This window comes from Rattus norvegicus, chromosome 2 (genome assembly GCF_036323735.1).
Source record: "Rattus norvegicus strain BN/NHsdMcwi chromosome 2, GRCr8, whole genome shotgun sequence".
NCBI classification, from domain to species: Eukaryota; Metazoa; Chordata; class Mammalia; order Rodentia; family Muridae; genus Rattus; species Rattus norvegicus.
Genome location: NC_086020.1, coordinates 31,173,135 through 31,198,850, shown reverse-complemented (window position 1 = coordinate 31,198,850; position 25,716 = coordinate 31,173,135). Strand labels below are relative to the sequence as shown.

The 25,716-nt window shown below is 44.8% G+C and overlaps 1 protein-coding gene across 5 annotated transcripts in view; it reads left to right on the top strand.

Moving 5' to 3' along the window:
* The window catches only part of Arhgef28 (Rho guanine nucleotide exchange factor 28), a 296,466-nt gene that overhangs the window by 95,907 nt on the left and 174,843 nt on the right, over nucleotides 1–25,716 (top strand). For 4 of the 5 annotated variants that reach the window (XR_010063623.1, XR_010063622.1, XM_039102531.2 and 1 more), the window contains exons 3-4: nucleotides 22,525–22,672; nucleotides 24,479–24,772. Coding sequence is in view for 3 of the 5 variants with exons in the window: in XM_039102531.2 (XP_038958459.1) it covers nucleotides 22,525–22,672; nucleotides 24,479–24,772 (442 nt within the window). In the remaining 2 variants the exon portion in view is untranslated. Of the gene's footprint in view, nucleotides 1–10,219; nucleotides 10,451–22,524; nucleotides 22,673–24,478; nucleotides 24,773–25,716 lie in introns of those variants that run through there. The other variant, XM_063282028.1, reaches the window with a different exon arrangement.

The following is a 25,716-nucleotide window of genomic DNA, read 5'->3' as shown; positions in this document are numbered from 1 at the left end:
GAAGATCATTTGTTGCCCTGGTTAAAGACCCAGGATGAACTCCTAGCACTCGCGTGGTGGGTCGAACACATCTGTTACTCCAGTTCCAGAGAATAATATGCCCTCTTCTGGTGCACATGCATCCATGATAGAAAACATGCACACATATAAAGTAAAGCCAAAACTTAAAAGGACACCTGATATATTTATTTTATCCTTTTGTGAGCTTATTGTTCGTCTAATTATAAATGTGATAGACAGTCCAGAAATGTAGAAAAATAGAAAATTATGATGAATCCTTTAATGTGGTGGTCCTTAACCTATTAGCCACACCCGTTTGGGAAACACCTATTTCTGATGGTCTTAGGAACTGAGCTACTGCTCAATAGCAAAGTTACAGCTACGAAGGAGCAACAAAAATAAACTTGTGGCTCGGAGTTCCTAAAACCATCAGAGCTACGTGTTTTCTGGTGGTCGTGACCCACAGATTAGGAACGACTGCTTTAAAGAAATGTTAATCGCACACACTTTTATTTTCATTTAGTTGTATTCTAATAAAACAGAAACAGTTGCTGTTTACCTGCTTTTCTGATATATTATCCATCATATAAGTGTTCTATGTCATTAAATATAATTGTCAATGTCTTCACACTACTCGAATCTAAGTTTAATGATAAGAAGCTCAGGAAGCAATGGCAGAAAGAGGAGCCATTTCTGTAGGGGCTTGGCATCCTGGGCTCTTGCATGAGCCCAGTTGTGTTTCTACAGCTGTCTGTCAGGGGAGAGCTTTAGGTCAGTTAAGGTTAATATGTCCCGTTGTCTTGTCAGACGTATGCTTTAGTTGTGAGCCCATGGGTAGTAGTAGAGAGCGTTGATCTACCACGCATCATTTTCTCTACTTGAATAACCGCGATAGCTGTTAACGGTTCTTAGCACGGTGAGTATAAAAAATATTCTATATCGGTATGAGAGAATTCGTTTCTTTAAAAGTAAAATGAAGGTTGGAGGTTGTCATAAAAAAAATCAGCTAATAGCTGGCAATTGTTTTCTTTTAAAATCTACACGGAATTGCTGTTTCAAGAGCAGTCTCTCCTGAAGTACAGTTTGTAGATATCGGGGAAACTGACTGCGGTTCTTCATATCTGGTTTAAAGTGGTCATGCAGGAAGTGTGTTTTGACGATTCTATAAAGGACCGCCTGACAGGATTTGTGAGGCAAGGAAGAACAGAGAAAGCACCTGAGAATGTAAAGACACAGCTGCCATTTTGGATTCTCGGGAACGCTTTCTTCTCCTGGTTTTCAACTTCAAGACACATAGCACATCATGGTGTTACTGATAAGGCGTGTTCCACCCGGTATGTGCTTCTTCCCCCCTCAAGAGTGAGCTTGTTTGAAAAGGCAAGGTCCTCAGTTTAAAGCTGAAAAGTGTGTGTGTGTGTGTGTGTGTGTGTGTGTGTGTGTGTGTGTGTGTGTCTATGTCTGTGCCTGTGTGATGAGATGTGATATGTTTCCTCTAGGGAAAAATTGAAGTTTCTTTGAACATTCTAGACTATGGATTTCCTGTCCACCAGGTATGATTAGCCATATAGACTCATGTAGTTCTCAAATTATATAGATACTAGTTTGCTATCTGATTTATGGATACATATTACCTAAAACCAAGCTATAACTGTTGCAGCTTTTGTTACCTTTTAAAATAGTTGATTATAGGGACTGAGGATGCTCAGCAGTTAAGATAGCAGACTGCTCTTCCAACAGGACCTGAGTTCCAATCCCATCACACCAGGGTCAATGTATGGGGAAGGCTCACAATCACTTCAGGGGGTTGGATGCCATTTTCTAGCTTCCATGGTACCTACAGTTATATCCACAAGTCCTTACACCCACCCACATACAATATCATTTTTTTTTTGGTTCTTTTTTTCGGAGCTGGGGACCGAACCCAGGGCCTTGCGCTTCCTAGGTAAGCGCTCTACCACTGAGCTAAATCCCCAGCCCCTCATTTTTTTAAATCTAAAAACATCTACAGTTCAGTTGATTAGAACTTGATGTGGTTTTTATTTTTATTTTAAAATTATTTAATCATTTTATATGAATGAATGTTCTAGGCAGAACATGTCTGTATATTGTGTGTGTAGAGGTTGTCAGACCCCCTATAACTGTATTACAGATGTTGTTAACTACTATGTGGGTGCTGGGAATGGAACCTCTGGTCTTCTGGAAGAGCTGCCAGTACTCTTCACCATTGAGGCATCTCTCCAGCCCTCGATTTTCACTGTTTTTTTCTTTTGGAAAAGCATTTAAAGAGAGTCTGGAGCTCAGTGGGAAATGAGGGGGGGCTAATGGAAACGGATCTGCTCACTCACCTCACTGGCAGGTTAGTTTGGTGTGCATGTGTAGCAGCATGGTGCATGATTGATTTGCCAAGCTCAGTGGAGGTCACCAGGAAGTGAGCCAGCAAGAATTCTATGTCGAGCATGTTTCAAAGTGGCTGCATGTCGGCAGCTTTTACAGTTTCTTTAGAAATGAGACAAGGACGTGTCGTGTTGAAGCTGTTGTTTGGAGCCTTTTTAAGTAAACTAGGCATTACAGAACCAAGTAACGTCACCAGCCTTTTAAGACTGTTCTGTATGCCTACAGCCCCTGGTTGTTTGCTCTCCATTTTGAGTGGTTTAATCTAAGTACATTAAGTCCCTGCCTTGTTCTCTCTGCAAGGAGGCAGACATCTGGGTCTGAAAATAAAAGGAGAACTCTTGTACCAAGGAGTCAGTGTTTGCACTCAAAGTAAAAGTATGCAGAGCCGTCTCATGATGGGTCTAAGTATTCTGAAGGACATTTGGCATTCAGAGATTTGGGAGATTCGTGGTTTTTAAGTTCTAAAGAATAAAAATAAAAACAATTGTTTTTGGAATCTACCAAAAAAAAAACCCAAAAAAACAAAACAAACAAACAAAAAAAACCCCCAACAACCCAGTTCATCAGAGTATGGTGCAAGTTTTTTTATTTTTAAATTTTTTTTAAAATTACCAAATTGTTTTGTATGGATGGATGTTTTTCCTACATGCCCGCCTGTATCTTAGGTGTGTGACTGGTGCCGAAAGGGGGTCAGATCCTTTAGAATTGCATGACAGATGGTTTTGAGCCACCATGTGGGTGCTGGGAATTGAACCCTGGGTCCTTGGCTCGTTGTGGTGGTTTGAATGAGAAATCTCTCCCATAGCTGTGGGCATCTGAGTACTTGCCTTTCAGTTGGTCAGTGTTGGGAAGATTAGGTGGTGTGGCCATGTTGAAGGAAGCGCATTACTGCAATATTTGAAGATTTGTGCTTTCAGTTCCCTGCTTCTGCGGCCATACATGATGCTCGGGGCTTCCTCAGTGTGATGGTCATAGAAATGAATGAATGAGTGAGTGAATGAATGAATGAGCGAGTGAGTGAATGAGTGAATGAATGAATGAGCGAGTGAGTGAATGAGTGAATGAATGAATGAGTGAGTGAGTGAATGAATGAGTGAGTGAGTGAATGAGTGAATGAATGAGTGAATGAGTGAATGAATGAGTGAGTGAATGAATGAGTGAATGAATGAGTGAGTGAGTGAATGAATGAATGAGTGAGTGAATGAATGAGTGAATGAATGAATGAGTGAGTGAATGAATGAATGAGTGAATGAATGAGTGAGTGAATGAATGAGTGAATGAGTGAATGAATGAATAAGTGAATGAATGAGTGAGTGAGTGAATGAATGAATGAGTGAGTGAATGAATGAGTGAATGAGTGAATGAATGAATGAGTGAGTGAATGAATGGATGAGTGAGTGAATGAATGAGTGAGTGAATGAATGAGTGAGTGAATGAATGAATAAGTGAATGAGTGAGTGAATGGATGAATGAGTGAATGAATGAATAAGTGAGTGACTGAATGAGCCAACATAAATTCTTTCTTAGACAAGTTGTTTTTGGTCTTGGCGTTCATCACAATTACAGAAGAGTAACCGTGTGGATCGGTATAACTGGGAAGGAGAAATTGAGTTAGATTGCGGGAAGAACTTCCCCCCAAAACCAGGTCTACGAAGACAGGAAAATCTTTTTTGGAAAAATAAAGAAAAAAATTAGAGTGATCTGTATGAGTCATTTGTCTCCTTGGTTAGAATTAAGAGAAGTTGTGAAAAGATCTACTGTGACCACTTACAGTTTGAACTTTCTTGGGTCCCCAACAGAAAGGCATTCTTGTTCAACATGGGACAACGTCCCCTTCATCCGGGACTCCTGTGTGCATGAATTCCCTCTGACAAGAGGAAAAGATGTTATTTATGCTCCTTTAAGTCTGGCTAATGGTAAGGAAGTGTCCATGTTTGGACAGTTGTCGTTATTACAAAATAGATTTTATTGTTCATATTTTTGTTTTTATTGTCAATTTGACATAAGCTAGAGCCACCTTGGAAGGGGGAGCTTCCATTGAAAAATTGCCTCAATCAGATTGGCCTGCACCCATGTCTGTAGTGAGAATTTTGGTTTCTTTTAAAAACATAGAAATGTTATGTGAATATAGTTTTGTTTATTTAAGCCCAGATGTGGGATATGGGGCTGCTTCAGATTGTCCTCGGCCACTGGCCATGATTTGCCTCATGCTCTAGCAGGGCCTGATTTTGCCAGCTGCAGATAATTCTTGCAAATGTACAACTTTTAGGGTTCTGGGGACTCTTGAGAGGGTCTATAAATTCGAGAGCTGCAAGCGAGGTGCGGTGGCTGCTTCTGCCTTTGCTGCTGCCACTGTCACCATGGACCCTCAACCCCCACCCCATCGCTGCTACTGTCCTTCCTGCTGCAGGTTGCCATGCTGTTACTCTTGCTGTTTGCTGACAGCAAAGATCAAAATTTCCCCAAGGAATTCAATGCTCTCAATCAGCAGGAGTAGTCTAACAATATCAAAGCCCCCCCTTTCCTCTCTAGCCTTCTTTCTTTCCTACCTAATGTTGGGGGGTTGGGAGGCATTGGGGTGGACAAAGGTGGTAGGAATAGGAACCCACAATGTAGCCAGAAGTCCAGTTACGCCTGTCTAGGAGAGGCCATCTTGGTTGATGATTGATGTGGGAGGGCCATGCCACTGTGGGTAGCACCACCTGTAACCCGGTGGGCCTGGGCTGTAACTAGCTAAACATGAGCCAGAGAATGAGCCAGTCAGCAGCATTCCTGCATGGTTTCTGCCTGGGTGCCTGGCTTGTCTCCATGATGGATTGTGACAATGAAGTATAGCTCAAATAAACCCTTTCCTCCTTAAGTTGCTTTTGGTTATGATGTTTGTTACAGCAGCAGAAAGCAAACTAAAGCACATGTTAATGATTTTAATAGCTTCGATTCCCCCACTGCAAATAATTCTCCTTTTGTTTCAGTTCTGACTCCCAAGATGTTGTGTGATTTCTCTGCTCTGTCCTGGATGGATTCCCTCAAAAGTTTGCCAAGAGCTTTCATATACTCCTGCAAGTGTCTCTGTGCCAGCAGGAACCCCAGCCTCAAAGTGTGGCTTGGAGGATTGTCACCATGCATACTCTCCTAACATTAGAACGGCGCCCCCTAATTGATCCCCTAACATTGTTAGCATGTGGTGCCCCTAACTGAGCAGAACGCCACACTGCTTTTTCTCAGTGCAGGAAGAAAGGCCACCGCCACCTTCCCTGACCATAGGCTGTCCTGAAGGGGCACAGCTCAGTCTGGACAGCTGCATCGTGTTTGATGAGCCAGCCTGGGCTCTCCACATTCAGTATCTCCAGGTTTCTGCAGCAGCAGTGGTTAGCTGGGCCTCCTCCTTTCCCTGCCATGCTGCTGGGGTGTCCTGACCCCAGAACTCTCTCTGATAATCAGTGACGGCCATCATAGTATTGACCTGGCTGAATTCCCCTTGAATCCTGTCTCATCACAACCAGTCCTCCTAACCCCAAACTGCTTCTCCTACTGGCAGTTTGCCAAGTACCTCTCTGCCTTCCCTGAGACAGCACTGAGAACAGCACAGAGTGCCACTTGTTGCCAGAAAGGTTTCTCATTTCTAAGATAATTACCTCTTTGTTTTATCCCAGCGTAGTAAGGAAACGGTCAGGCTAGAGGATGATTAAATCAGTATCACAATTGGTAGCCTTTTTTTTTTTTTTTTTTTTTGCAGTGCCTAGACAGATTTCAGATAGACTCTTTCGCTTTACAAGCTTGAAATTTGGTTTTTCTCTTAAGTCAGATGATAGCTAGATAGACATCTCTTTTCTTCTCTTCTCTTCTCTTCTCCTCCTCTTCCCCCTCCCCTCCCCTTCCCTCTCCCTCCCTCCCTTTTCTCACTATATAGCTTTAGCTAGCCTCAGTGCCCTCCTGCCTCTGCCTTAATAGTGCCGACCTTGAACCTACTTTTGAAGATTAACTTGTTAACAATATTTCAAGGGACTGTGCGTGATGCTGGGTGGTGACGAGCTTGCTTCCCTTTCTCAAGGCTCTGGGTTTAATCTCCAGCATGGCACAAACCCTCGTGGACGACACACTCCTGTAATCCTACCACTTGGGAGGGGGAGACAGGATTAGAAGTACAGGGCAGCCTCAGCTATGTAGTGAATTTCAGACTAGCCTGGACTTAATAAGGCCAATAAAACATTAGAAAAGCTATAACATCAGAATTATTGGGAAGAGTAAGGAAAATAATATACTAAAGGCCTCCTTGAATTTACTCCCTAGAGTGAACCCGATTGAGAGGCTGATGGCCACGGTGTTAAGGAACGCTTTCTGCCACAGAGAACTGTGTGGTAGCCTGTCCTGAGCACAGCAGTGGCCAGGTGGAGAGGAAGGGTCCCCTGGGGAACCCTGGCAAGGTCATCTGATGATGGTGCTGCTGGATCGCCCAGACTCGAGCATGTCCTTCAGTCCTGCTGCTTTCTGTGGCTGTCCTTTCTGCCACCCCCTCGGTGTTCAAAACCAACGGCGACGATGTGGGATAGTTGACCACAGGTGTGTGGAGTTGTTTTCCCAAGACAGACACGTGAACATTGATACGTGAAGGTTCTTTAAAACTCACAGCCCAGTCAAGAAGAATAAAGATGAGCAAAAAAAAAAAAAAAAATCAGGTTATAGCAGACATCTGTGGTGCACCTCATGCCTGTCACTATATCCGGAGGGAGGCCTCCCAGTGAATCCTTCCAGGGATTTGAAGAGCGTGTGAGAGCGCCAGCCTGCGTAGCTCAGTCTCTCTAAGGAACTGGGCGCAAGATGTCAGAGACTTCCTGGCTCAGCCTCCTAACAAGCTGTAGTGCCTTGGACAGATTCTCTTGGTGATATCTTAGCCTATTTTGGCTTCCTTATTTATCAAACAGAGATTATAATAGACGTCAACCTTGAAGGACAGCATGATGAAGCTGAGGTCTGATGGAGGGTTGTGGCCAGCTAGGGCATGATGATCTGTGCTGCCCTGCTCATTGTGCTGCCCTGCTCATTGTGCTGCCCTGCTCATTGGCTGCCCTGCTCATTGTGCCTCCCTGCTCATTGTGCCTCCCTGCTCATGAAGATGCTGTCTGTGGGTAGTGCTGGCTTTGTCTTCAAGACCGTGTTCCCTGGACAGAAGGAAGTCTGTAGCTTTGGGAGCACGATTGCCCCCACAGGAAGCTGTCAGGCTGAAATGCTCACCTGTGCTGGCTCAGTGTTACATTTGGATAATTTGCCAAATGAAGACTGCGAAATTCCCATCCCACGGGAATCTCGAGGCTTCCTGTGTTCAGACAAGACTTTATTTCTCAGTTCTTCCTTATGGTATCATAGCTTGTTTCAGTGAGGTGTGTTAAGTTTATTATTTATTTAAGGGCTGATCATGTTCTGAGGGTGGGGCTGGTGGTTTTTTTTTTTTTTTTTTTTTTTTTTTTTTTTTGGCTTTAGAGAGGCGGGTATTTCCTTTCCCTGATAAGATACCCAAATTATAGCAAGTAGCCGATTTCTCCCAAATTATTTGGACTACTTTTGTCACCTTGAGAGAATAAAGCCCCAGACTCTTCAGAAATCTTGTTTTTGGTGGTGGTGGTGGTGGTGGTGACTTTAAATACCCAGGAGCTATCCGCAGACTAGCTTTAATCTTGAAATAGGAGTAAGTAAGGAACGGAGATAGGCCTCAATTTGAATCCCAGCTGTGACCTAATTTGCTTCAAGTCTCACTTTCCTCATTGTAGCAGCAGGAGGAGTAGAAAATGCACGAAGTGCAGTGTGGATTGTGTGGGTCGGTACCCAGTGCTGGCCAATGAATAAATAGCTAATCTTGGCCATAGATTAGTTTGCTGAGGTCCAGGACCAACACAAAGCACCATTGTTTGTTAAACTATTGTTTAATAATAATAATTAAGCATTATTGTTAAACTATTTTGTATTTCTGGCTTACAGTTCTGTTTATAGGTGTTTACTTTTAAATCCTTGAAAATGTTTACTTTATGCGTGCAAGTATTCACTTGCGTATATGTCTGTGTACCATGCATATGCTTGGTGCCCACAGAGGAGAGAATAGGGAGTTACAGATGGTTGTGAGCCAACATGTGGGTGCGGGAATGCAACCTGGGTCCTCTGCAAGAGCAGCAGGTGCTCTTAACCACTGAGCCATCCTTCCAGCTTCTATTTGTATTGTTTTAAAGTATAACTTCATGAAATCTCGACTTTAGCCTTAAATTCAGTTTTCCATTATATACTCATCTGTCTCGGGCAGACAGTGTCTACACAGAGCACTGGTGTAAAATGCCTACAACCTCACTAGGAGGATGCTCAAGAAGCCTGGGAAAGGGATTGACAGGCGGGCAGTTGTCGAGGGAGGGAGGAGGGGAGGTGGAGGGCTGTACCTTGCCAGATTCCACTGTAACTCTTCATCTGTAGGGGCCTTTGAGGCAAGATGAAGGGAAGAGTAAGCCACTGGGCTGCAATGAATGATGGACACAAAATACCGCTCACAGGGGTTACCACTCTGTCTGACACAGGACCAACTTACACAAGACTTAAATGTTGGTTTGTTTAAGATTTAACGGTTTAGATTCAAAAAGAAAGATTTCTCCTTGAGATTTCCTAAATTAGTCACTTGTTTAGACTTTTACATTTCTTTTATATGAGGTCTTTAATAAAACCATGGAAACCATGCATCTCAGCTGTATAGACTGGTACTTTTTACAATGACGTGCTTTGATTTTTTTTTTCTCTTTCTCTGCTTTTGTTTAAAAACAAAACAAAACAAATAAACAAGAAAACACCTAAATCTCTTATCCACAGATATTTAAAACCTGACAGGGAAGTCTCCATTTTTAGCAACTGTGTGCTCAACAAAATTTAGCCTGTAGGGTTTCAACAGGAATGCTTAAATTTCTGTAATTGTTGGGAGTTTGTTTACGTAGACTCAAAGGGGTTCTGTGTGCCTTCCTTATGTCGGCAGAAGGTTGGGAACTACAGTCTTGAAGGAGTAAAAAACTGGTTAAACATCTGAGGGTCTCTTCCAGGAGATGTTTCAGATTCAAGCTGTGTGACCTGAAGATGTGTGTCAGCTTAGTCGTAGAAGAATGTTTTCAAGGAGAAGGGGTCTTGTGTAGTATTATGAGATTATTTCCATTTAAGGAACTAATTGGGAACCTCTGGAACAGTCAGAAGAAACCCATAGTGAAGATCACCACATGATCAGGAGGTTGCTGTTTAAACATTCGGTTTAGAAGGAGTAGGGTGTTTATGGGATGGGAACTGTCTTACTTTCTGATAGGTAAGTTATAAAGCCGTAGGCTCTGACGAACTTCCTTTTACTCCTTGTTGGGGTTTTGGTAAGTTAAAGTGATGGCTAAGTTTGATTGTCAACATCTCAGGATTTATAATCACAACAGGAATGAATGGATGTGTCTATTAGGGATTTTCCACATTAAGTTAATTGAGGTGGGAAGACCCACAGTATCCCATAAATTGAGGCGTTCATTGCCCCCTGTTTCCTGATTGTGGATACAATGTGACTAGTTACCTTCTGTTCTTTCAGAGGTAGCTTCCCTGCCAAGATTAGTTTTATCCCTTGGAGTGAGAGGGATGGGGGAGTGGAGAGGGGAGTGTACCTTTTAAAAGCTTTGCAGGTGAGAAGAGGCTGCTTAACCAGTATTTCCAGCAGGAGTCACCAATTTTTTGACTTTGTTCTCAAGGTTATTTTGGTGTGTTTTCTTTTAAAGTATATTCTTCAAGTTTGATTATACTTGGGTTGCTATGTGATGCCTTCTCTTCCTTAGATGTTCTGTGGGCCGTACTGATTTGATGAGAGCTTCTGGCAGACATGGAGCCCGTAATCAATCAAACCTTCTGTCCTTTTCCTGGACACTCACTTTTAAAATACCTCCTAGCCACAGCTTGGTGCTGAATTCTTACTACCTGAAAGGGAGTGGAAGAGATGGGGGCCATGCTCAAGCCTGAAAATCCATGGTGTTCCAGACTTTTTTCCCCTCGAACTGGCTGAAATGGAAAGGTAAATTGGGAACTAAGTTGCAGGCTACAGAGCCACAAGATGGCAGGAGCCTGGGTCCTAGACCATGACTTGGAGCAGTTACCCAGTTACATCATTTGGATGGGACTGTTAGATGCAAGCTTATTGTGATACCAACAGCATTGTGGGCTCTCTGTAACCAGCTGTAACCCACTGTAACCGGCTGTAACCAGATAGGATGCTTCTTGCTGATCCCACTGTCACTGAGTTCAGGGTGGTGCTACAGCTCTTTCCATTTGGTTCCTGTGTTTCGGCTCCTTTTGATCTTCTAATAGATTTGCCTTCTTCAATGCCCATCTTTATTTCCTCCTCATTCATACTTTCCCTCCTGATTAAACCCCCACATACCTTGCCACTCTGACGTCAGCCTCCATGCCTAACTCTGAGAGCCTCCTATGACTGACCCAACAGTAAGTGGCTTTTAGTCATTGGACAACATTTTTATTGTTTCAAAGACTCTTTTTAGAACCACTTTAGACTTTTAGCAAAACCGAGCAGAAGGTACCGAGCTTTCGAAATGTTCTCTCCCTCCACACATGTGTGGCTTATCCCATTACCAACCCTTCACCAGAGGGGCACATGTATAACACCCAAGGAACCACATCAACAATCACCTGAACTCCACGGTGTACATTAGGGCCATCTTTTGCTGTTGTGCATCTTCTGGGCTTGAGCTAAAGTGCAATGACACCTATCCACCATCACTCTACAAACCACTGTGATAGCTAATGCTCATCGCTGACTAGACTAGACTTGGAATCACCTAGAAGACACCTGTGACGTGTACCTGTGAATGCATTTCCAGAGAGGTTTAACTGAAGAAGGAAGGCCTTTAGTGCTGGTGGTGCTGTCCCATGGTTGAGTACAAGGGAGAAAGGGAGAGGAGTACCAGCATACGTCTCTCTCTGCTTCATGCTTTCGAGTGTGATGTGACCAGCTGTTTCAAGCTTCTGCTTTCACAACTTTCCTACCACAATACACTCTACTCTCAGACAATGAGCCCAAATCAACCCTTCCTTACTGAAGTTGGTTTTAGTTTGAAATTTGGGCATAGCAACAAACAAAATAATTAATACATTGACCTGCTGATTCAAAATTTCCCTGCTCACTATACACTGGAAGTCACTAATCTTTCCCCATTTCCAAAGTTTTGGCTTTTCCAGAATGCTATACATTTGAAGCATACAGAATATAGCCCTTTAGGATTAAGACTGGCACAGATGGTTCCCATGACAACCATTGCTCTTCTTGTAGCACTAAGCAACTTCAGATAACAAATGCATTATCTTTGCATTGAAGTTGAACATTTTTCATATTTGATATTGAAGCCACATCTAATGACTCTTTATATCTGGTTTACTTTAGTAATGTCTGTACAGCAGGGACCCTGACGATGTGTGGGTGTCTTCAGAGGTACCTGTCCTGGAATGGTTTGGTTTGTAAGCATTTTCGGGTTGTATATGCCTCTCCATTGTTTGTAGTTGACATTAGGAAAATTTGAATCATGTTTCAACTCCATTAGCCAGAGCTGGAGTGAGAGGACACTCAAAGCTATTCCCATGTTTAAGTTAAAATGCTGACCCAGACTTCCATTTAATCACTGGATGCTGTAAGTCGTTCCTCATAACCCACTGGAGGGAGGGGTTACTCTGTCCACTCATCTATCTCCCTTTAAAGATGGCAGGGAGAGCCCCATGTTCTAGGCCCACCCTAGCACCAGATCACTTCAGCCACTTCCTGCTTGGCTCTAGAAAGTGCTGCTGTCTGTCCTGGTGGCTGCTGGATCAGCTGCTATGATCCTGGAGAAGGGAGTATCACCGGAGGTGACAGTGCTCCGTAATGGTGCCTACTCAGATCTTGCCTGGACTGACATACTGACTTCCCCAGGTTTAAACTTCCCCAACTATGGCTTATTTTCAACAAAACAACCAGAATGATCTTTTCAGCACCAGATCTTGTTAATTTCTTGCCCAAATTGCACTCACCGGTCAAGTGCTTCAGATGGCCTCTGCTTGTCCGGGAACCCTATCGCCTACCCCTCAGAGTGTGTTAGCAAGCTTCCTTGATGGTTCTCACACACCTCAACTCTTGTTGCTTCAGGGCTTTTGGGCTTCCTGGCCTTTCTCCCTCATGTGCTCTTGGATACTCACGCAGCTCTGTGCCTTACTTTCTCTAGGTCTCCGTTGAAATAATACTGCTTTAGAGCCTCTTCCCTACTATCTGAAGCCTCTCTTTCCTTACCCATCCCTCCCTTCCTCAGCTCTGGAGCACTTCTCAGATGCACAATTATTTATTTATCGACTGTGCCTCCCCACTAGAAAAGTTTGATGAGGGCAGGCAGGTCTTAGCTAAAATTCCTGGCATAGTCTCCGTGTGTACCTTGAATATGAATGGGTGTTTGCGAGACCCTTGAGCCATTCACTTACCTGCAGTGTCTCCACAGTTCACTGAGGACATGGGAGGATTGTGCTTAACAGGATTAACTGCACTCTCTGGCCTTTCTCTTTTAGCTGTCCGTGTCTGTGGCTACAGCTGCTACTCTCATACTGCCGCGCCTTGTGCTGAGGTACAGAGAAAGGCTGGGCCCTAATTTACTTTGGCTACATGACACCTCTGGAGATGCCAAGGTGTGGCATCTCTGTAGCAGGTCTGTTTCTTTCTGGCTTAGAGCCCCAAACAGTTGACCTGAGGAGAGAGAAGGAGAGGGAGGGAGAAAGGAGGGAGTGGGGAGATCAAGAGTGCCACAGGGAGAAGGAGAATGCACCAGACAAGGGGCAGAAGTCAAGACTCAAAGCAGCTCTAAATGGCCAAGCCAGGCTCACCCTGCCCGAGCTGGTTGGAGGATAAGACAAGCTGTGCAGGTGGGGCCCAGCTCTTCAGCAGGGCCTCTTCCCCTGACTGAGGTCCAGCACATGGAAAGACAGACTTAGCAATGTGAAGATGTGTGACTAGTAGGGCAGGAGGGCTTTGGAAAAGTACCGTCACTTGCTACTATCAGGAGGAGATACATTGCGAAGTGCATCCCTCCTTTGCCCCGCAGTTCCTGATGGGTTGGTGCCCAAGCAGAGGCCCATTTTCTCTCTGCTATCCTCCCTCTTCCTTCTTCCCACCTCCAAACTGCCATCCCTGGCGGACTCGTTCCAAATGAGATTTGTTCTGTAATTTCCGAATCCACGCTCCCATTGCTGAGAATAGCCAAATTCTTTTTTTTTTCTTTTCTTTTTTTCGAAGCTGGGGACCGAACCCAGGGCCTTGCGCTTGCTAGGCAAGCGTTCTACCACTGAGCTAAATCCCCAACCCCAGAATAGCCAAATTCTTCATCCTGCCTGGTACTGCTTGGTAGGGCCTTCAGTGCTCCCAGGAATAGCCTGCTCCGTGGTGTGAGTATACATGGCGCCTGCGTGCTGAGGGCAGAAGAGGGTTGTTCTGGCTCAGCTGCTTCTCGAGAGGGGCAAAAAGCACAGGTCCTTGCTGTTATACCTCTCGGGAGGGTCTTTCAGTCGAGCACATTTGTCTGCCCCTGCGGGAACACTTGATGGTTGTGGCATTATTCTTCGCCCAGGGCAGATCGGTTTACGAGGATTTTAGACTCTCTGTGTTCTGTGTCTTGGTTTAGGCTTGGCGTGTATGAAGTTGTCAGCTGACCCACCCTGAACATCTGGCAGCATAGACCCACAGTCCTCAAATGTTAAATAACTACAAGTATGTGGTCGCTTGTCCGTGTGGGTCGAAAGTGACTCCAAAGTGTGCAGCCTCGTAGCGTGGTAACTGTGCTGTGTGTTAGCGATCAAGCCGTTTACGCCAATTATAAAAAGGGTTGGGGGAAACATTAGACTGTTGGTGACTTTTGTCCTTGATAGAATGTTTCCCTCCATCAGCAAGCAGAGGGTCTGGGCTTAGAGCCAGAGAGACCTTAAAGACCCAAAAGAGATTATATGGACATTTTTATAGGTGAAATATTTTCCCCAGAGCATTGTCGGGAACTTCAAAATAAGAAGCTCGAAAGAATTTACAGTTATGATTTTAGTCTTTCAGTTTAAATTCATTACGCGCGTCAACCCGGCTGAGCCTGGCAGTTTGGAGCCTCTCCAGGATCGTAAAATCTGGTTAATAAAATCCACTAAAAGCAAATGGCAGTCCTTTAAGATTTAATTCTAAGGAAAAGGATTTAGAAGTGCACATCCACGATGAAGTTTGAATGGTGTGTTCGTAAATTCCCAATATCCTTCCATTAGAACCACGGTTCTGTTGACTTCAGTTTGAAAATCTCCAGTCTACTGAGCATAACTGAGTTAAGCATGAGACCAAAAGCACGGGAGGAATAGATTGTAATGAAACGTGCTCAGTGTTTCACAGGAAGGCAATTCATCATAATTCTGCAGCAGATGGTATGGGCTCTTGGCTCTCGGGACTGGGTATGGTTTAGTGCCATTGTCTTGTGGTGCAAGGATAAGCCAAACAGAAAAATAACAACAGTCACAAACATGCCCTGTCTCTGCTAGCGTTCATTCCCCTACTCTGTTCATCTCTGGTCCACACAATACTCTCACAGAGCTGAACTCCATCCCAATCCTTTCCCTCCATTGTTCTGGGTTCTCCCCATGGGCCTGCAGAACACATCAGATCCCTGTCGGTGTGGCAGACCCTCAGATATTTGCAGTGTGACTGTTTACCCACCAGTCTGCTCCTCTCTGACAAAACAGCCCAAGTTCCTCCAATTGTTTTCCTGTGACAACATGCCTTCTGCGTCTCTTTGGCACCTTTGTCACTTTCCTCTAAACACATGGCCGGCTTCATCTGTTTTTATACTGAAACAGTCCATGGTCTAGGTGTGTCTGGCAAGCTGGACTGTACTCTTTCTAGAGGAATTACTAGGTTTCTCCAGTTCTGGACAGGGCAGAATTGACATCTTGTTTCTCTCAAGACTGACTCATGATAAAACATTACTGACCAAATCCCCATCCTGTGATACCTGTGTCCAGTTGTTAAACAGCATTAATATCATTGATTATTATGAGACCAAGGGAATAGTAAAAGAATACAGAGATATGGTGGTCTCCCTCCCTCCCTCCTCTTTTCCTTCCTTCCTTCCTTCCTTCCTTCCTTCCTTCCTTCCTTCCTCTCTCTCTCTCTCTCTCTCTCTCTTTCTTTCTTTCTTTCTTTCTTTCTTTCTTTCTTTCTTTCTTTCTTTCTTTCTTTCTGACTCTCTGTGTATCTCAACCTGGCTTTGAGGTCACTGTACAACACAGGCGAGCCTTAAATTCACAGCAATTCCCCTGCCTCAGCCTCCTGAGCGTTGGGTTTACAAGTATGGGCTGCTAAGTCCATCTGGGAGTGGGGATTGTAATTTCTGTTTTCTCACAGCCAACCCAGCGTGTTTCCCACTCCCATCTGCTGTGGGAGTTGGGTGTTTGTGTTCAGCATCTACGGGTCCTGCGCTATTGTGTAATCTTTAAGTTAATACTGTGGAAATTCACCGAATTGAGGTGCTCTGAAAAGCTTGCTTCTGAAGGCTGGGGATGTGATGGAACATTTATCTAGCATTCATGAGGCCTGGGGTTAGATCCGCAGCTCCACAGGGGGAGAAATTCAGGGCAGGGTCCACTCTGGTCTTACAGGGAACATCTACTTTGAGTTAGTCTTTACTTTTACTGTTAGAGAAACAAAGGTCACTTCAATTATGGAATGGCCAATCAGTCCATTAATAATGAAAGTCGTAATGACCTTTTGGTGTGTGTGTGTGTTCATTTTTAAACATTTATTTATTATGTATACATCATACAGCTTTCTGTCTGCATGTATGCACCTGCAGGCCAAAAGAGGGCACCAGACCTGATTATAGATGGTTGTGAGCCACCATGTGGTTGCTGGGAATTGAACTCAGACCCTCTGGAAGAGCAGACAGTGCTCTTAACCACTGAGCCATCTCTCCAGCCCATGTGTGTTCATTCTTTTTGATGTGCTGAGTTCAGTGTACAAGTTAGGATAATGGATTGCTTCCTGAATATTAACACACACCTGTAATTTATGGTTATTATTTTCATTGATAAATTATCACTTTTTAAGTTTCAGTTTCATTTTAAATAATATTTCCGTTACGTGTGGAACTTAAGGCGGTCTCCTGAAGCATGTTGTTTCACCGTGGGGTACCGTCTGTCACTTTGGTCCTCATCGTTCTATCCAGCTCTGATGTGCCGAAGAAGAACCCTTCAGTTCATCCCTCCCCCAGCCCCTACCTACTCAATGTTGGCTTATTGCTGTCCATTTCCTCCTGTCGGGAGCTGGAAACCATTCCTACCCCAAAGGCAACTGCTGTAACTGTGTTTTGTAAGTCCTTTGAGCTATAAGTAAGTCAGCCTTTTAAAAATAAATATACTCTCATAATCTCATTCCATTTTAGTCAGTCTGTGTTGACATGAATTTTGTTATTTGGCTAAGCTTAGACAAGCCTGATATATTTTTTTTTTTTTTTGGTTCTTTTTTTTCAGAGTTGGGGACTGAACCCAGGGCCTTGCGCTTCCTAGGCAAGCGCTCTACCACTGAGCTAAATCCCCAACCCCCTGATATTTTACACCGCAAAGAATGAGATGCCTTTAAACGTGCTTTAGTTCAGTGGCTCTAAACTTGCTTGGATCATAATGTACTTGTGCTGCCTTCTTTTTTTTTTTTTTTTTTTTTTTTTGGTTCTTTTTTTTTTCGGAGCTGGGGACCGAACCCAGGGCCTTGCGCTTCCTAGGTAAGCGCTCTACCACTGAGCTAAATCCCCAGCCCCTTGTGCTGCCTTCTAAGGGTCTCTGACTAATTATCCTTACATAAACGCCCCTGTCACGTGTACCTTCAGGGAGATAAAGGAGTGCCACCCCCCACCCTCGGATTTCAGAATGAGAAGCTTCGTGTTTAGAGTCTAAAATAAATGTTGAGTGGAATGTACCTATGGATTTTAAGACTAGAAACCCCTTAGCAAGGGGTTTAGGTGGAAAGCTACATGCATGTTACTAAGCGATCGGGTATTTGCTGATAAAGAGAAAGGGATGCTGGGGCCAGGCACGGCAAGGTTCCAACTGGATGCTAGACTGATCTTTTCAGTGTTCTCCTTTAGAAATGAGTGAGGATCATGGCAGTAGCACACAGCTATTCCTGTAGAATAAAATGAGAATATACATAAGAGAACACGTTCTAATTGTGTGTGTGTGTGTGCCCGTGCGTGCGCGAGTGTAGGTGTGCATCATAAGGTGTCATCCCACAGGATGTCATTAACCTTGCATTTTGGAGTGGGCTATCTCACTGGCTTCGAGCTTTCCAAGTAGGCAAGGCTGACTGGACAGTGAGCTTCGGAGATCCATCTCCCAGATGGAGCTTCAGAAATTTACCTTCCTGCATTGGGGTTGCAAGTGAGCACCATTTTGCTCGGCTTTTTTTTTTTTTTAATGTGGTATCTGGGGATGAAACTCAGACCCTTGTGGTTGTACACAGGCTGCCCTCCCAATGCCCATGTTTTAAGGAAACACTTTAAGTTACACACAGAAGTTTGAAGTGAAATACTGTTGGCTCTCATCATCTTCTTAATCACATGAAGACAAATGTGTGTGCTGAACTGTGAGGAGGAGAACCAGGTCAGAGGCGGAACGGAAATCGAGAGACACCATGTCATGTTTCTGACTCTGGTGTCCTGAGCTACTAGGCATTAGACTCACTGGTTATGTGTGGTGTGTCTTAACTTCCTTATGACATGGCTGGGTTATCCTGGGGTTTCATTGTTTAACTTTTCAAAGATTCAGGGGGAGGCTTGTAAGAAATTATTATGATAACGATATTTTAAATATATAAAAAAAGAAAGTTTGGTAGTTCCCTTCACGATGTTATTAACAAAATAATGGATTTTATGATATGTGTTAGTAAGCTTTCATGATTACACACGATGTATTCGTTTCCATCGGCCTGCCTTGTGTTCTTGTTCCTAAGCCCTCTCACACAGAGGCTGTGCATATTTGAATGTTTGGGAATACAGTAGAACATGTTTTAATCATCTTATAAAAGGTTGGCAATTACCATCAAAAAAGCCCTAACATGTTTTGCATTTCAATTTTGCCCTTTCTTATAAAAGCCGGCGCTCATAAGCCTTTAAAAATCCCTGGGCCTTTGAAGCGATCGTGATGACTCAGAAAATGGATCCACACATACGGAAACAGTCTTGTGAACGATGCTGACGTGTGCTGAGTCTGCCTAACACCCACTTGTAAACTCTTCGCATAGCCCTAGGTTGCAAAGCCCCGCCACAAACAGATATACCATTCTGTTCTCATTACCTGGTTTGAAAACACGTGGCTTACTGTCCACCTGAGCCTGTTAGATGGTTTAGAAGCTAAATAAAACAGGTCGCCTGGCAAATAACACTGTCTTGACAGAGTGTGACCATATGTGGGTGCCCTGCATGATGGATGAGAAGGAAGGGGTCATTAGTGTGAGAAAGCTCAGTGACTAGGCTAATATAGTCACCCTAGAGAGAACGATTGAGAAAAAAAGTCCTTAGAACATGCAAGTTAGTACATGAGCCCACGAGGAAGCTGAGACCTTTCCTTCCCTGCTGATTTGAGACACACGATCCTTATTACGCAGTTTTTACATGCCCATGTGTCTGTTCCTGGTGTCTCCTTTGTGTTCTGTTCCTCAGACACTGTCACACTGTTCGTAAGACCCTGGTTTTATTCTTTATTCCTCTTTGGTATGGCAAGGGCTTGTCTACTCAAATATTATTCCCTCCTCAAATCTCTACTCTTATTTCTTCTTCCAAAGAAACTTTCAAGTAATTTTGTTCAATTTTCTCTGAAAGCATTCGGTTTGGGTTTTGAGTGGAATATGTTAAATTTTTTAGACTAAGGAGATAATCTCGCCTTCTCTGTCTTTTAACTGTTTCCAGAAGTTTCGAGGAATTATTTTTTTTCAGTGATCTATTTGTTTTTATTTTTTTCCCCCTGCATCGTTTTTCTTGCCTGCGTGCACGTCTGTGTGGGGGCGTCAGATCCCCTGGAGTTACAGGCAGCTGTGAGATTGCTTGTTGGAGGTGTAGGAAGTTGAACCCGGGTCCTCTGGAAGAGCAGCCAGTGCTCCTCACAGCCAAGCCGCCTCTCTAACCTCTTAATGGAGTGTTTGAGAATTTTGCTAGTGAGGCCCAGCGAGTTGACAGAAAGGAGCTAACACATTCATCTGCAACTGTGACCCTGGCATCGATCCGCCGGTTTTATTAGGACACGTTATTGTTTTCAGTTGTAGAAAGCAAAGCCTGCAGCTCTGAGTTCAAATAAGGGCAGGCATAAGGTTTGGATGTGCGAATTCTGTGAGTGGAGTCTCTACCACATGGGAAGTCAGTGGCTTCCAAAGAACTGTGGTAGACTTCAGTGGCCAGCCTCGGCCTGGGGTTGCCACCTGCCGCTGATTATTTGAAGTCACAAGCTCAGCCCGTTCTTCCTGTAGCCCCCTTCCTCCGGGGCTCCTAAACGGCTCAGCTCAGTTGGTTTCTTTTGAATCTCCTGCCCATCCATATTCTTACTCTTCCGTCACCAGATCCTTTCTCTGCTATCCTCTCCCACCTGTCAGCATCTACTTCAGCTCCTTCTGGTGGCTCCTGGGTCACCTTCTTTCCGAGCCACAGTCCTTGACTGTGTTTCTGACGTCCTTGTGATTACTAAGTAGGTGGTTCCTTTCATTCTGAGTATTGTCCTCTGTGCCGGGACACTAGATCACCTCTCTCCAGTGGACCCGTAGTCTTTGCCATCGTAAAGCATGGAATAGTTCTTGGGAGGGAGGAACCATATATCCAGACAGGGGAGGGAGGTAATTGGAATGGTCGTGGCGAAGTTCTTGCCTCAGTGGTAGTTCTTCTTCACCTGGCCAAAAGAAAGCCTAATCTGACCATTGTTTGGAGTAGACGCAGATTAGATATCTCTGAGGTCCTTGAAAATCTTTGATCTGTTTATACAATCTGCTCTGTGCTTAAGAAAGCTGCTAGCGTGTCAGGACAGGGTCTAGCTATGGAGAACGAGCAGCCGGTTAGCAACCAGACACACGACTCGGGCAAGCTGTTCTTGGTCTTTTAGGAAATGGAAAAGCTGTCTGAGTTTCCTGTCTCAGTCCTGTCAAATGTGCACCATTGTTTTGCGTCTTTTGCTTTTCAGCTCTCCTTCCTGTGCTCTCTCTGAAGCTATTGTATGGGACATTTTCCTTGGCACGTCACTTTCTGTCGATTCCGTTCGTGCGACACATGCAGGCTCACATGCAGAGACAGGAAAACTCACAACTGAGTACCGGGGTGTTTTGTTTTTTTTTTCCCAACACCGTGATTTATATTTATGCTAATCCATAATTTTAGATGACTTTCTGAGAGTGCGACTGCAAGCCAGTGTGAAAATGGTTTTTTATTTTAAAACTTTTTTTTTAGGTCAAATAACCATAAGTCACTGGGAGGAGGAGCATTGGACTTCACTTTGCTCCTCCTTAGCCTGGCTTCTAGCATCCCAGTGTCATGTTGCTAAAGGGGACTTAAGTCAGGCTGACACTTCGGTCCTGACACTTAGCTTGACTCTTCCTTTCTTTTTCCCAGGGCAAGAAACTGGTGTTTTGGTTTTTTGTTTTGTTTTGTTTTGTTTTGTTTTGTTTTGTTTTGTTTTTTTAGGCAGCTACCCAGACAGCCAGAGGCTTCTCCACTTTGAATAAGCTCTGGAAACTTCTAGCATAGATGACTCCTCTACTCCTTGCTTTCTTTCCACCTCCCTGCCACTCCCTTAGGCTGGGCAGAATGTATCCTCTCTCCCTGGAGGCTTGCTCTGGGCTGCCTTTTTGTACTCCAGGCAGGGAGGATCCTGAATCTTTGAGGCCTTCAGGATCCTGAGGTGATCTGGCAGGCTCCGTTGTCAGTTAGCCCCCCACAAAGCCTCATGTGCTTGAGAGCGATAGCCTGCCGTCCCATCCCTTTGAAGGAGTGCTTCTCGGAACCAGGACACTCTGTAAGGCTTTGTGTTAGCCACAAACTCTTAAGGCGAAGAAGGATGAGGCCAACCCAGACGAGAAAGAAGCCTCAGATACCACTCAGAGGAGTCAGCGTCAGTGCAGTAAATGAGAACTCTTGTTTATCTGAAAAATGTCTGTGATTATTTATGGTTCTTGCTTTGTGCAGTGGTCTAGCGCATGCTAGGGCCTGAGCTAAGAATAAGTATCATGTATATGCTATTATAATATACATTTACACACACACACACACACACACACACACACACACACACACACACACACACGGAGGCAGCCAGCCAGTGAGATGAGCTTACCAGGACTAAGCCAAGGCAGACAAATGGAGAGGCCTCAAGATTTGGTGGCACAGGGCATGTATTCTTTTTTTTTTTTTAAGATTTATTTATTTATTTTATGTATATGAGTACACTGTTGCTGTCTTCAGACACACCAGAAGAGGGCATCAGATCCATTACAGATGGTCAGGAGCCACCATGTGGTTGCTGGGAATTGAACTCAGGACCTCTGGAAGAGCAGTCAGTGCTCTTAACCACTGAGCCATCTGTCCAGCCAGCATGTATTCTTCCTAAGAGCATACACATACACCCCTGTGAATTCCTGACCTTGGAGGATGTTTCTTCTTTTTCCTCATGACTCTCCAATATATATTTATTATAAAGAGTACCTTTATGGTTATAGTGGTATTTCACATACAAGATAACCTTACTATGCACATGATGTTTGGGGCATAGGAATCTAAGGTACTGAAACATCATACTAGCGTATCTAGCAAATGAAATAAATGAGTCTTTGATGTTCTGTGGTCTTCTCTGGCTATCAGAGCAGCACAGATCAGCCCTGACTCCCATACTGGACATGTCAGGAGAAGGTTGCTAGGAAAAGGTTATGGTTGGAAGGAGGCTCTGTGACATTTGAGCTCACTCACATGCAGTGCATATGACAGCTGTCAGTGCTGTGGCACTGTGCCCTTCCCTGTGGTTTCCCAGAGCCGGAACAAGGAAGTGTACTGATGCCTAGACTTACTTGTTTTTCAGGGACAGAGGACGGTCTATGCAAAGTTCGGCAAAAACGTTTATCTTCCTGAAGATGCGGAGTTTTACTTTATTTATGATGGGTCGCATCAGAGGCACGTGGTGATTGCGGATCGTGTTGAGGATAATGTTCTCCAGTCTATCATTCCAGGTGAGGAGGCCTCTTAGGGATGGGGTGGGAGACATCTTCCCTCCAGGGATATTCGCCAAGTAGTGAGTCACAAGGAAAAAGAAGAACCATTCTCCAAGGTCAGGAGTTCACAGGGGTGTATGAACATGCGCTTAGGAAGGACTCTTGCCCTGTGCTACTGATTCTGGGGCCCCTCTACTAGTGTCTGCCTTGGCTCAATCCTGGTAAGCTCATCCTGGCTGCCCCCAGCTCTCCTTAGGTGTAGCCAATGGAGGATGTGCCTTGGATCTCCTCCTCTGTCCCAGCCTGATGCCTGAGTTGACTCAGGACAAGCTGATATGACAGACCCCATCTTTATTCAACTTCCTCATTCCTCTGTGATTGGTCTGGCAGCCCCAGACACTCATAGAGAAGAGAAAGACAAAAACCAAATGCCTGGCAGTGGTGACCCACATGTTTAATCCCCACACTTAGTAAGTAGAGGTAGGCAGATCTCTGAATTAGAGGCCAGCCTGGTCTGCAGCCAGGGACACGTAGAGAAACCTTGACTCAAAAGCTGAAAACTAGCCAACCAAAGAAATAAACCAACCCCAACCCCCTGCTATATTTTGTTAATGGATGCCATTCCTTCCCCTCTACCCTTTTACTCTGATAAATAAACTGGCGTCCTTCTACTCCCAGTCTCTACATGAAAGGACCAAACTCACTGAGCTCCTATGTGCAAAAGCAAACTTTTCTCCTTGTTTTGTGGTGGGCTCAAAGTGAGGGCCCTTGTCTTCACTTTGACAGGTTTCGTGGGGTGAGGGACAGTGTATTTCTTAACCTTAAATTTCCCTGATTATAGTTTTATAAAGGTAACCTTTGAATGTGGTAAGATGGTTAGCCTACCAGTGATAGAAGGTACTTTCTGCAATGTATAATGGATAGGTATGGTCTCATGGGGTGGCATCTTTTGAGCACCTGCTTTTGAGAATCATTGTGAGGATGGCAGATGCTCTTGGTTTGTGGAATTCTGGCAGCATAGCCTTTGAGGGAAAGCTTGGAGAGTCAGGCAGACACAGACCTGTGAGCTTTTGCCAGTGGGTATAGGGATGTCGTGTCCAGAGACTCTGAGTAACTCTGCCCAGTCTAACTGTAGTATTATGGTCCCAGGGTTTTGAGTGGCATTGACACTCTTGGAAATACTACCAAAGACAAAACTATGTAGCTGGGCAGACATCCACTAACCTTAGCAAAATGGGAAATTGAGGCAAAGAGTATCAGGAGGACACGGAGCAGGGTGATCAGCCATGCTGTAATGTCTACAAGACACAGGAGCCATTGCTGGAGGGGCCCCCGGGGAACTCCTATTTTCTGTTGGATGTGTTAATTTATATACACTCTAGTTAGTAATCTTCACCCCGCATCCAAAGCAGCCCCATGGAATTCGGGTGCACCTCTATCAGTCTCTGGTACAGATTAAAAAACCTGTCGCCTCAGTAAATGGCTAAGAATGTATGTCCCAGTTGAAGGCAGAGCAGAAAGGGGGGTGGAGTTCCTCAGATGGGAGACTGGCATCCGGGGACTGGGCAGATGTGAACGATGAACTAGGGCAAACGACTTTGGTTGGTGGAAAGAGACTCAGAACCCCTCAGAGCCCCTAAAGGGTCATTTAAAACTCTGCCATCACCAAAATAAGATGACATCAGCTCATGGTTGCCCCCACCTCGGGGAGATTTAGAGATGACATCATACTTCCTGCTTGTTCCCCAGAGAGTGCTGCCCACCCACGACCACTGTGTGACTCCTTCAGATATGGGCTGAATTGTTAATTGTCTTGTCATTTAGGCCATTGGCTTCAAGAGACGGTGATGGTATCTGTGTGCCTCTGCTCAGAAGGGTATTCCCCGGTGACCATGGGCTCTGGCTCAGTGACCTATGTGGACAACATGGCCTGCAGGCTGGCTCGTCTGCTGGTCACTCAGGCTGACCGACTCACGCCCTGTAGTCACCAGACACTGCTGACCCCGTTTGCCCTGACAGCAGAAGCGCTGCCTGCCTTGGATGAGGAACTCGTGCTGGCTCTGACCCAACTGGAGCTGCCTTTGGGTTGGACAGTCCTGGGAAATTCCTCACTTGAAGGTAGGTCAGTGTCAGATGTGTGCCGGCTTTCTCAAGTTTAGAATGAGCCTTGCGGTTTACTCTCCGTTTCTCTGGGTAGACTTTTCTTCCCAACTTTTAGCTGAGCCCTTAGCTCCAGTGTGGCTGGCTTCTCTGAAGTACTCAGTCATTTATCTCTCAGTTGGCTGGTGCTTCGGTTTCCAGGACGTCTGAGGAGGCATTAAAAGGCTTTGCTCCCGGTTGGGGGACAGCTTCTTTATGTCTGATTCTTGAGCTTGTGGCTTTGGACTGTGGCTCTAATCCCCTTGCTAGTTTCTTGCCACGGAAAGGGAACAGTGCTGCCATTATCCCAGTAGGAAACAAGGCAGAAAAAGAGCTCTGTGGAATACTTGGAAGAGACGCAGTGTGAAAGGAAGGTGACAGCTGAGCTGACTTCTGAACAATGTAAGAGTCAGGTGGGGGAGAGGAGACGGCTGCGTGCAAAGCGCTTGCTGAACAAGCTTCAACACCTACCTTTGCTCTCCAGCACCCACATAAAACAGTGGTCATTTGTACCCCTAGCACTGGAAAGAGTCAGGAAGATCTCTGGGACTCCCTGGCAAGCCAGGCTAGCCAAATTGGTGAGTTCTAGCTCCAACAAGAGACATTGTTTTAAAGAAAAACAATGGGAAACAACATTCTGGCTTCCACGTGGACACACAACGCCTCAATGTATACCTGCACACACACACACACACACACACACACACACACACACACACCACTGTATATACATACCATGGTGCACACAACACACAAATGTAGACCTGTACACACACACACACACACACACTTCCCACACATATACATTGCACACACACATGTATACACACACTACTGTGCACACACCTACACACACAGCACACAAATGTATACCTGCACACACACACACACACACACACACACACACACACACACCACTGTAT